At 45.3% G+C, this 12468-nt stretch overlaps 1 protein-coding gene across 1 annotated transcript in view; it reads right to left on the bottom strand.

The window, feature by feature from the left end:
- Window positions 1-12468, bottom strand: part of PEX14 (peroxisomal biogenesis factor 14) — a 120194-nt gene that overhangs the window by 61706 nt on the left and 46020 nt on the right. Inside the window, exon 3 of the mRNA XM_060682407.2 lies at window positions 743-827. Within this exon, the coding sequence (XP_060538390.2) occupies window positions 743-827 (85 nt within the window). The remainder of the gene's footprint in view (window positions 1-742; window positions 828-12468) is intronic.

Below are 12468 nucleotides of genomic sequence, written 5' to 3'. Positions count from 1 at the left end.
GGGGGGGGGGGAGAGAGCCAATGTGACAATTCACAAGAAAAAAAAAGCTGAAGAAGGAAGGAAGGAAGGGAAGGGAAGGGAAGGGAAGGGAAGGGAAGAAGGAAAGGAAAGGAAAGGAAAGGAAAGGAAAGGAAAGGAAAGGAAAGGAAAGGAAAGGAAAGGAAAGGAAAGGAAAGGAAAGGAAAGGAAAGGAAAGGAAAGAAGAAAGGAAGGAAGGAAAGAAAAGGGAGGAAGCAAGCAAGCAAGGAAGGAAAGGAAGGAAGGAAGCAAGGAAAGAAGGGAAGGAAAGAAGGAAGGAAGGAAGCAAGTAAGCAAGGAAGGGAAGGGAAGGAACGAAGGAATGGAGGAAGCAAGGAAGGAAGGAAGAAAGAAAGGAAGCAAGCAAGGAAAGGAAGGAAGGAAGGAAAGAAGGGAAGGGAAGGGAAGAAGGAAGGAAGGAGGCAATCAAGCAAGGGAAGGAAAGGAAGGAAGGAAGCAAGGAAAGAAGGAAGGAAGGAAGGAAGCAAGTAAGCAAGGAAGGGAAGGGAAGGGAAGGAAAGGAAAGGAACGAAGGAAGGGAGGAAGCAAGGAAGGAAGGAAGAAAGGAAGCAAGCAAGCAAGCAAGGAAGGAAAGGAAAGGAAGGAAGGAAGGAAAGAAGGGAAGGAAAGAAGGAAGGAAGGAGGCAAGTAAGGAAGGGAAGGAAAGGAAGGAAGGAAAAAACCCAGATGGAGAATTGACTTTTCAGATTATATAGTGCAATACCTTTTTTCTTCAGAAATGTTCTTCTATTTGCAAGCGAGCTTTGGCGAACACGAGGGTTTTGTAAAAACTTCACAGCTGTGGCAATCTGGCAAAAAGGTGGAGAAAAGAAAAAGGGAAATTTAAAACGGGATTCATCAGGATTCAGATTCCTACCCAACCGCGCTATCAACGGTTTTTTTTTACTACAAATACCCGGTTACCAGTAAATTTAAGTACATCGGTAATTTAACTCTGAGGCAGATCTATATCAGAGAGTTCCAAAAGGTCACTTTTTGTGCTCTGCAGCAGAGATGCTCATTTCAAGATCAATCAAACGGTGCCAGCTTTTTGAAGCTTGGAAGAACATGAATATAAACAGTCAAGGAAAGAGGAAATGAAGGAGTGACGCGAAGCAATAATACTTACTGTAGGATGGTACTTTACAAAGAATAAGAGAGCAATTTGTTGGCCACTAAAGATGTAACAACCTAGAAATGGGTATTTAACAATTCCAAAAAGGCTCAGGTGCGTGTGGTTTAAACTGTTATTTCTTAAAACGGGGGTCGGTAACCTGCAGCTCTGGAGCCGCATGTGGCTCTTTCATCCCTCTGCTGCGGCTCCCTGTTGCTGGTCGGCTCCACAATTAATAGGGCTTTTGGTTAGGACAGGTAGAGGAAAAAGGAAACTGTGTTAGGAGGAGACTCTATGATGGGGGAACCAGACTTCCGGTTGGCTCCAGAATTGAACGGGAGCTTCCGGTTAGGACCTTTGTGGCTCTTTGGGTGTTTCAGGTTGCCGACCCTTGTCTTAAAACAACAAAAAGGAGAGTAAGGTAAGTAAAGGCAGGAGCAAAAAAAGGAAGGCAACATTTGATCTTTATTTCAACTTTCTAAGATTTCAATCATTCTGCACTGTGATCTAATACTCTGCAGGAGTTTGTGATCTGTTTTTTGTTTTTTTTCCCCTTCTGCAAAAAAATATAAACCTAGGGAACCACTGCAGAACACGGAATGCCATTTGCTTTGAAGAGCAAAGCTGGCCCAATCCCTGTTTTGATCCCTCAGAAAACACTTTTTCCTCAATCTGGCTTCCTTCCGGCCCACTGAATTAAAACACCTATTATCCCAAATCGCAAGGGATAAAAATGGCCTAAAGTCATTTTGTTAATTAGTATGTGTTTGCTTTTTTTTTTTTTTTTTTAGCCCAAAAGCAGCATGGAAAGTATGTTTTAGCAAATGGCAGCTTTCAAGCCCTTCAGGGGATGGTATGGTCTCTTCCGCGGTGAGGTCGGCAGTTCAGCGGTTCGAATCCCAAGTGCCGCATATAACGGGGGTGAGCTCCCGTGACTTGTCTCAGCTTCTGCCAACCTAGCAGTTCGAAAGCACGTAAAAAAAAAAATGCAAGTAGAAAAAATAGGGACCACCTTTGGTGGGAAGGGAACAGCGTTTTCCGTGCGCCTTTGGCGTTGAGTCATGCCGGCCACATGACCACGGAGACGTCTTCGGACAGGGCTGGCTCTTCGGCTTTGAAACGGAGAGGAGCGCCGCCCCCTAGATGCGGGAACGACTAGTACATATGTGCGAGGGGAACCTTTACCTTATTGTCATTTCCTAGAAAGCCAACTGAGACCACGATGGCCTCTGATCATCATCCTGACTGCAGATCGGCCTTTGACTTCCAATTCTGGGCCCTGTCTTGTATAACCTTCTACGAAAGATGGGCTTGGAAGACTTTTTGAGGTGGGGGAGAAAACTCAACCCAGATGCATTGCCGTAACTCAAGGGAAAGTTCACCTGGTTTTCCAGAGATGCATCTTAGGTCAAAGAGTGAAAGTTTTGTTGGCTTTTAATGGCTCTTTTGATGTACTCCTTATGCATTCCATCAATGTTGTGTATGCATGTACAAAACACACGCGCCCTCCCCATCTTAAATGGCATCTCTTATTTCTTTAAATACATTAATCAGTCTTGTGTAGGCAAAACTGATCCATCGGACAATGCAATAAACATGAATTATCATCTATCCAACATGCATAATGGCTTAAAAAAACATAATAGCAGGTGTAGTTTAAATGATTAGCTATTACACCTGCGGTGCGTCTGATTCAATTGGGGGAAATCAACTTTAATAGGTTAAAAGGTTTAGATCACCCGGCTTCTCCCTTAAAGTGGCTGTAGAGAGGGTATGATGGAGTACGCTGTCATTACTAATTCATTTAAAAAAAAAAAAAGCAGGGGGGGGAAATATAGCAAGGAACAGCATTATAAGAGCCAATCTAATTTAGACATCAGGTAAAGTAGAGAAAACACCTTTTTAAAAAGCATGATAAATGAATTTGAGAGAAGGGGAGATGAAATTCTATCTTTTTTTTTTCCTTTTTTTAATTTTAACGGGAAATTTGACCAAGTCTCCCAGCATACTTGGAAACGAAGAGAGAGAGAAAAAGACGACGGGGGTGAAGGAGGGGTGGGGGAGAGAGTGGAAAGAGAGAACGCCGTCTCTTTATAAAGTTTAGCCTGCCATCATTTCAAATCATAAAATAATATGAATCCAACCAGCCCACCTTCCACGCCACGCGTAAAGCGCCTCTTTGATCTTGTTTATTGCCCCCCCCTCGTTGATCTGCCTCGCTGGAAATGCCAGCGACGGGGAAATTGCACATTTAAGCGGCAATGGGTACCGCTTGCAACAAAAGGCAGAAGGATAAACAGTACAAATTAATAACCTGCGGGGAGGGAGGAGGAGAGGGGGGAGAAAAAAAAAAGTGCTGAACCAGAGAGATGTCCGAATAAAGCAGATACGGAGATGTGCCAGCGTTATCAAAAGCGACTTTGCTTCCGTTGTTAATCACCGGCTCCTCCTGGAACTTTTGGATGGGCCCTCGTTCTTTTCTTTTCTTTTTTTTTTGCAGCCGAAGGAGGGGAAGGCCGAGAGACCAAAATGCTTACTCAAGACTTGGCAGGAGGACGCGAACTTTCAAACAAAACAAAACCCAAAAAAAAATCTCCCCCCCCCCCGTTTGTACGGCTTCATTAAACTTAAAAGTTTAACGCTCGTTGGCTTGAGAAGCAACGACGTTTATGGACCATCAGCCGTTAAGGGATCATCGAGTAAGGCCGCAGGGCAGAGATTCTCAACTTTTATGGGCCACAGAGGGAGTGGGCGATGGTGGGGGGGGGGTGGGGGTGGTGAGAAAACCATCGTCCAGTTGGACACAGTCCTAACCCTCCCTTAATCAAAGCCTCTTTCTTGTATTGTAAGAGTGGGAAGCGATGGACCAAAGTCCTATTCTATGAGTGTAATATCCCTGCCTCGTTTAGGAGAACGTAATCCTCGGAATAGTGAAAACAAGAGGCAAACTTTACAAATAGGATAGGACAGGGCAGGACAGGACAGGACAAGATAGGACAGAACTAGAATAGAATAGAACAGAACAGAACAGAACAGAACTAGAATAGAACAGAACTAGAACTAGAACTAGAACAGAATAGAATAGAACTAGAATAGAAAAGAACTAGAACAGAATAGAATAGAATAGAATAGAATAGAACAGAAATAGAACAGAATAGAATACAACAGAAAAGAACTAGAAAAGAAGAGAAGAGAAGAGAAGAGAAATAGAACAGAATAGAATAGAATAGAACAGAAATAGAACAGAATAGAATACAACAGAAAAGAACTAGAAAAGAAGAGAAGAGAAGAGAAGAGAAATAGAACAGAATAGAATAGAATAGAAATAGAACAGAACAGAACAGAACAAGAACAAGAACAGAACAGAACTGGAATAGAATTGGAACAGAAATGAAACAGAATAGAACAGAACTAGAATAGAATAGAAAAGAACTAGAAAAGAACAGAACTAGAGTAGAGTAGAGTAGAGTAGAGTAGAGTAGAGTAGAGTAGAGTAGAATAGAATAGAATAGAATAGAATAGAATAGAATAGAATAGAATAGAACAGAACAGAACAGAACAGAACAGAACAGAATTCTTTATTGATCAAGTGTGATTGGACACACAAGGAATTTGTCTTTGGTGCATACGCTCTCGGTGTACATAAAAAGACAAGATACATTAGTCAAGAATCATAAGGGACAACACTTAATGATAGTCATACGATACAAATAAGATGCCTGCAGAGATGCTATGATGGGACAAACCTACCGAGTTTTCATCCTGGGGCCACCACTATAAGAAACATGAATGCCTATCTCAGTGTCTGGTCCAGTATCACCAAGGTTTCCTCAGGGAAAGGATTTGACATTTCTCTCTGCTTTCAGACGATGCCACGGCATGCTTGAAAGGAGATTTTGCAAACGTCCGTTGGACCAGAGGGCTTTCGTCCTTATGGTTTGGGCCGTGACTACACGGTCTCGTCCATCATCCCTTCTACAGCTCTAGCTAAGCTAAAATCGCGGTGAGCAACAATCCCTAGGAGGTCAAAGGTTGAACGGATAAACTACCTCCTTGTGGATGCAATTCCATGCTTGATCATGCTTTCTTTTTAAACTTAGAAATCATTCTTAAGCAATCCGTTTTAACACCGGTTCCATCCGCTCAATTCTTTTGGATGCTTTTTCTTTTGTTTGTTGTTACTTATTATCGTTTGCTAATTTCGGCGTTGTTATTTTTTTTAATCCTATGTATCTTTGTTACAATCTGCAGTCACAACGATAAATGGACGCACTGTTCCCAAATGGCATTCTCTGGACATTGGGACAAAAAAGGTTTTTTTGGAGTATGGCCAGGATAAAATAAGTCTTTTCTCAGAAGGCAAATACCATAGTTTTCGGAGTATAAGACACTCGGGATGGTAAGACGCACCTGCCTTTTTTGGGGGAAGAAAACAAGAGAAAAGAAAATCTGCCTCTGCCTCCCAGCATCCATCCAGTATTCATCTGGCCCGTTTGCTGTAGCCCGTTTGCCGTCACCCAATCGCTGTGGCTGCGGCCTGTTTGCCGCTGGCACAGCCCGTTTGCCGCCACCTGTTCGCCACCGGCATGGCCCATTTGCCGCCGCCTGTTCGCCACCGGCATGGCCCGTTTGCCGCCGCCTGTTCGCCACCGGCATGGCCCATTTACCGCCACCTGTTCGCCACCAGCATGGCCTGTTTGCCGCCACCTGTTCGCCACCGGCATGGCCCGTTTGCCGCCGCCTGTTTGCCACCGGCATGGCCCGTTTGCCAAGACCCATTTGCCGCCCATTCGCCACTGCCGCCACGGCCCATTCTAGAACAGCTGATCGGTGACGCACCAACCCCCTCCCCCCACCACAACATTCGCTGTACAAGACGCACCGAAATTTTCACCCACTTTTAGAGGGAGGGGGGAAGTGCGTCTTTATACTCCGAAAAATACCGTAGGTAAGGTTGTTCCCACCCTCCTCTCTAGATTCCTAAGATGTTCTTTATCAAATGAATTTACCTTCAGAAGTAAGACACACTTTTGAACAAAATGCTCCTTATTTTTACCACTGGAATTCACATAGTGCCCAGAGGCATGCTGGAAATTTATCCTGAAATATGTTTTATAGGGTATTAAGTCCTCCAACTTTTAAAAAATGGACTTTTCCAAGGTCCCAATGACAGTTTGTTCATCACGTTGATACCACAGCTCATCTCTAGGCAGGGTACATCGGAATCCAGCCACACAAGCCAACATTAAAACTTGTATCATAGTTTAAAACATTAATAACAGCCGCAAAGAATATTATAACTTGATAATTCTTTTATTGGCACAGTTTTGAGGAATGTGGGTGCAAAATATCTTCCTGATCCTTCTTTAAACGCCTTAAAGTCTGTAAAGGTTTTATCACGGAGTATAACTCTAACTCTAATTCATATACAGCCTACACGGAGATTACAACTGATTTTAAAACTTACACAGAACCACTGGGTGTCTAACTGGCTTTGCTGACCTAAAAATGAAGAAACAGAACTTTTCTACCCCAAATTCACAATACTACCCTGTTTCCCCGAAAATAAGACATCCCCTGATAATAAGCCCAATCGAGCTTTTGAGCACATGCCCTCCCCGAAAATAAGCCCTCCCCAAAAATATTTAAATGTATGCGCAGCTGGCCCCCGCCATTTCCTCTGGTTAGGGTTAGGGAGACAGAGCTGGAAATCAGGTAACATGGCATGAGGAGCCCCGTCTTGCTCCATGCGCCCCAAAATAATAAGACCTTCCCGAAAATAAGGCCAAGCGCTTATTTCAGGGGTTCAAAAAAATATAAGACAGGGTCTTATTTTCGGGGAAACACGGTATTTCCGATAAGCAGGCCGAGAGCTCAGTTTTTATTCCACGCACAGGACTGGGGTGGGGGGGTGGGGGGGATGGCGGAGAAGTTACCACGAAGGGAAGAAGCCCAGTGCAACAGATCTACTTCCCAATAAAGCCGTTCTATCAAAAAATGAAATCGCTCCATTAACAAGAACTAAATTATTTAAAAGGCCTCCTCCATCATCTTTTTGCTAAAGGCCTATTGATTGAAAATGACATTACAAAATTATAGCTAAGAAAGTAGAGAGATTCGCCTGCTCCCGCTATCAGACACAGCTTCTATAGAGATTACCCTTGGCTGCTATGTCTGCAACAGACAAAAAACACCCCCATTATCTATATCCTCAAATTTCTAGGGACCATGAAAATACAGTGGGTCTGAGGGATTTTTGCCACGGTTATCTTAAAATCGTTACTGGCTATCCGTTCTCTGGAAAAATCGGTACTCAAACATTATCTGACTCTGCTTCCGAGATCAAACCAATATGCCGACATTGTTTTTCAACCTAGGAATTAACCCTTTTGCTTTAGTTCGCGCAATAACACTGAAATATAAAATCGCCACATGGGCTGAATATGTAAAGTATCATCAACTTTACATATCCAACACAGAAATAAAAAGATTACAAGAAATCCGTCTTGGCCCGCTGTGGCAAAGGAGCTTTTAGATTGAGAGCTGCTCTAAGGCTTCGTGTGAATTAAACCGCGGTCACAAACTTTTATCGCCGGGTTTCCGTCCTCTAGAGTCGGTTGTGAGATCTATAATGGGCCTCAAATCATCCAAGGATATTCCCGGAAAGAAATTTAAGTGTCCATTCTTAATCTGAGATTGTACAGCCATTACATCCCCTCCTTTGTTATCTGTGGATCTAATTCAGCTTCTAACTATAGATCGCTCAGGGGTGCAAAACTCGATTTCATTGGAGGGGTGCATCAGGGTTGTGTTTGACCGCTGGGAGGGGGGGCGCGGGGGTGCATCGCCAGGGTGGACATGGCTAGCTTGATGCCATTCATATCAAGGGCGCTTGTGGTGGCCCGAGCGCTCTGCCAGCGAAAACGGGCTCCCGAGCGCCGTTTTCGGCTGCCACAGCCTCCTGCAACCCTCTGCTGGCCGAAACAGAGCTCGGGAGCATGTGGCCCTCCCGAGCTCCGTTTTCACTGGCAGAAACACCAGTCTGCTGGGCCAGTCCTTCTCTGTTTCCCGAGCAGCCCCACGGGTCAGATCCAAGCACCCTGCGGGTCGGATTGGGCCCCCGGGCCTTGAGTTTGACACCGATATTATAGTTGAAGTGAGAGAAACCGACTAATTCTGTAGCTTGTAGTCTATTCAGTTCAGAATTCCCCACGGTATCCCCATTCTTGTGTTTATGTGAATATCGTGGCACCATCGGGGGAAAAAGTTACACTTAAAAGCAGCTACTGTGAGATGCGGCAAATTCAGGAATGTTGCATTCTTCATTCTTGCTTTATTGATTAAACTTATAACGTCACCCATCTCACTATCCTGTTCTGACCTAGGCTTCCTTAGAAAGCATACAGCACAATCGTAGTCCCAGCAAACCTCTTTTATTCATACGGCTGTGAATTATTGTCATTCCCAGTCCGAAAGGCTTCACAAACAGTCTTTCAGGGGAGTGTTTATAAACACCCACCTTATCTCCCTTGGAAAGCTGCCAGAGAACTTATTGCCAAACGCAGGGCAAGGCCAAATTTAGCACAGAGTCAAACAGAATTTTCCCAAAGCTTGAACTGACCAGATGAACTAATTGCTTCCTGCAAAAGCTCACGTCCCATTCGCTCCTCTTTTATGACTTATGGGAGGGGTCAATCATCTCCAAGCCTTACTCCCAAGTTGACCCTGTTTTCTTAATTGTTCTTGTCTTCTGGCAGCTCTGGGAACAGGCTCCCGTTCTTCTGCCTTGCTGACGTCAGACTCCGGAGGCTTCGGAGGCAGCAAATAACTCCCAGATGGCCCTGGCCCCCTCTCTGCCTCCGACTCAGAGTCCTCATCCGAGCCTTCCCCAGACTCCAGGACTGGCCCATGTTCCAACCTCCTCACTGTCCGAATCTGCTGCCAGCTCTGCTGGCCGCTGGCGGGCCACAATATATCCATAGTGTCTCTGGGGCAACTCTAAAATACCAATCCCCTTTTTTGGCTTTTGAATCGTAGATAGACACGGACTGGATGGATTAACTGACAGATCTGCTGGGATTTAGTTCAGAAGAAGCAAAAGCCACTTCCATAATGTCACCACGACCTCATGGTGAAGAGAGAGGAACACCTACCTGTTAATTTTTGGGGAGGGAAGGTGAGAAAATGCAGCGTTTTAAGCCAGGCAAGGAGGTTTTTTTTGAGGAGGGGGGGAATCCCTACTCTCGTCAAGACTAGCTTGACAAATATGGTCATCAGTGGCACAGGGAAATAGTTGCAAAGCAGCTGTTAATCAGGGTAACACATTGAGGAACGCTGATGCTAGCAGTCGTGGAAAAATGCAAGAGGCTAATTATGAAACCATATATCTTGCTAAAGAGACATCGTGCCTCTAGATTCCAGATACAGCTTTCTCAGAATAAAAAAATCCTGGGTTGGCTGGATCGGCACCCATCTATGTACACCGCCCACTTTCAGATCTATCAACCAGGGGATCACTTTCAATTCAACATTTGAGGAGGCAGGTAAATTTCTCCCCCCCCCCCACTTTTAGTTGCTTATTTGCAACTAAGACTGGAGCAGGGAAAAACGAGAACTATTTCATCCTTAAACCCCACCAGCTCCAAATGTAAAAATGTGATTTTTTTTTTCCTTTTAATCACCGGGTAGGAAGGTGCTGTAAAAGAAAAAGAAACAAACAAAAAAAAAAAACAGCAGCGCAGGTGTGATTCAAGACGCTGCCTGAGATGTAAAGTCTACTGGTTTCTATGCCACAAATCATCCAGGTGTTCTCTTTTGCAATACAGAAGCCACTTTACTGGTTCTGGCTCTTCGTTGTTGTTGTTGTTTTTTTGCAACTGGAGACTTAGGAAGATGATGGGAAGGATTCAAGAGTATTAAAATATTAAAAATTAAATTTATCAGGAAGGAAGCTAGACGATCTAGCTGACCAAGTAAGGTACTAATACCACTCTATGAAGCCTTAGTAAGACCACACCTAGAGTACTGCATCCAGTTTTGGTCATCACACTATAGAAAAAGATGTTGAGACTCTGGAAAGAGTGCAGAGAAGAGCAACAAAGAGGATTAGGGGACTGGAGGCTAAAACATACAAAGAACGGTTGCAGAAACTGGGCGTGGCTAGTCTAGTGAAGAGAAGGACCAGGGAGACAGGATAGCAGTCTTCCAGTATTTGAGGGGCTGCCACAGAGAGGAGGGAGTCAACTTATTTTCCAAAGCACCTGAAGGCCAGACAAGGAATACGAATGGATGGAAACTGACCAAGGAGAGATTCAACCTGGAAATAAGGAGGAATTTTCTGACAGTGAGAACAATCAACCAATGGAACAGAAGTTGCCTCCAGAAGTTGTGGGAGCTTCATCAATGGAAGCTTTCAAGAAGAGACTGGACTGCCATCTATCAGAGATGGTGTAGGGTCTCCTGCTTAGGCGGGGGATTCGACTAGATGACCTACAAGGTCCCTTCCAACTCTTGTGAAGGTGACCCACCAGCTGTTTTTGGAGGATAGGAAGGTGCCTCTGGCCCCACTAAAAATGGGGCTTTTATTTTCTTTTTTCACGAGATGAAACGGACCAGAGTTCTGACAGTTTCTCTTTCTGGTCCAAATGACAAAGTGGGAAATGAAACTGGGCTCCTGCTGGGATCGGATGGAGAAGATGAGGAGAAAGGAGGGGGGCAACTGCAGGACAAGGCAAGCGATGGCAACTCTACATCCTGAAAAACCCACTGCCAGGATGAAACTGAGGCCTTTGAACTCTGGTGCTGGAGAAGACTCCTGCGAGTCCCTTGGACTGCAAGGCGATCCAGTCCTAGAGGAGATCAACCCTGACTGCTCTTTAGAAGGCCAGATCCTGAAGATGAAACTCAAATCCTTTGGCCACCTAATGAGAAGGAAGGACTCCCTAGAGAAGAGCCTAACGCTGGGAAAGATGGAGGGCAAAAGAAGAAGGGGACGGCAGAGAATGAGGTGGCTGGATGGAATCACCGAAGCAGTCGGAGTGAGCTTAAATGGACTCCGGGGGATGGTAGAGGACAGGAAGGCCTGGAGGAACGTGGTCCATGGGGTCGCGATGGGTCGGACACGACTTCGCAACTAACAACAACAACAAGGATGAAAAGCTTGCTTTCCTGGCAAGGGTGACAGGATTAAGGAAGCTGGGGAAATCCATCTATCATGGGTCATGTTAATTACTGTATGGACAGAACACTTTGGCCTTCATCATTGCCAATGGTGAAGGATGGGAGTGGCTTCTTAATCCAAAAACTGGTGGGAGAGAAGGAGCTTCAGGTGAATTGAAATGAGCCAAATAGGCTAATTAATAGTGACTTTCCTGGATATGGTAATCTATATGTTTATGCACCTGTAATCACAAAAACTGATTCATTAGGTGTTGCCCGAAATGTGACCTGATCTTCTCTAATCTTGTGCCTCCCAATTGATTTGGACTTCAACTTCCATAATCCCCAGATATCCTGTTAGTAACAGCAGCAGTTCCTCCAGATTCTAAGATAAGCTTGAATCTTCACTGACTCAACCTAGAAATGTGGGACAAGACAATAAGCATCACTGGTCCACGCCACCTCTCAATTCAATGTCACGGGGAAGATAATGAAGCCAGCAAGTCTACATACACGGGCTAGGTAGGGATGGGGGAGCTTGCTGGCTAGGGGGGATTCTGGGAGTTGAAGTCCATCAGGCATCTTAAAGTTGCCAAGTGTTGAGAAACACTGAACTCTCTAAGCAGGGGTTACCAAGGGATTCTCTGCCGCGTTGCTGGGTGGGTGTGGCCATGGTGGGTGTGGCCTAGTCAGCTTCCTACACTATAGCAGTGGGGGGTTTGCCCTCCCTGGGCTCCGGAGGCTTTCCTTGAGCCTCTGGAAACAGCCTCCCCAGGCTCCAGAGGCCCTCCGGTGGCTGAAAACGGCCTTCCCGAACTTCCAGTAGGCCCATTTTTCACCCTCCCTGAGCCTCCGAACGTGCCCTGCATTTACCTGCATCCAAAACAGGCCACGTGATGACTCCTGGGAGGGGCGGGGTGGGCGGGGCCAGCTGGGAGTGGGATTTGGGGGTTCTCTGCACAGAATCTTAGCTAGAGGTTCTCCCGAACCCCCAGCAGCTCACCACTGAGGCTGGGGGTGGGGGGGGGGGAAGAGCCTGGGATATCAATTTAAATATTTAAATTGATTTAAATTTACCGCTACCCTGACTCTTTGCTGCCACCTAATACTCATCCATATTTCTACAACCTGGATCTGGTACGCAGAGTATCCCCCCCCCCGACTTCCGTCACCAAGCG

This window comes from Pantherophis guttatus, chromosome 15 (genome assembly GCF_059756535.1).
Source record: "Pantherophis guttatus breed Tessera chromosome 15, ASM5975653v1, whole genome shotgun sequence".
In the NCBI taxonomy this organism is placed as follows: domain Eukaryota; kingdom Metazoa; phylum Chordata; class Lepidosauria; order Squamata; family Colubridae; genus Pantherophis; species Pantherophis guttatus.
Note: the sequence above shows the minus strand (reverse complement) of the source record. Positions and strands in the feature narration are given on the sequence as shown.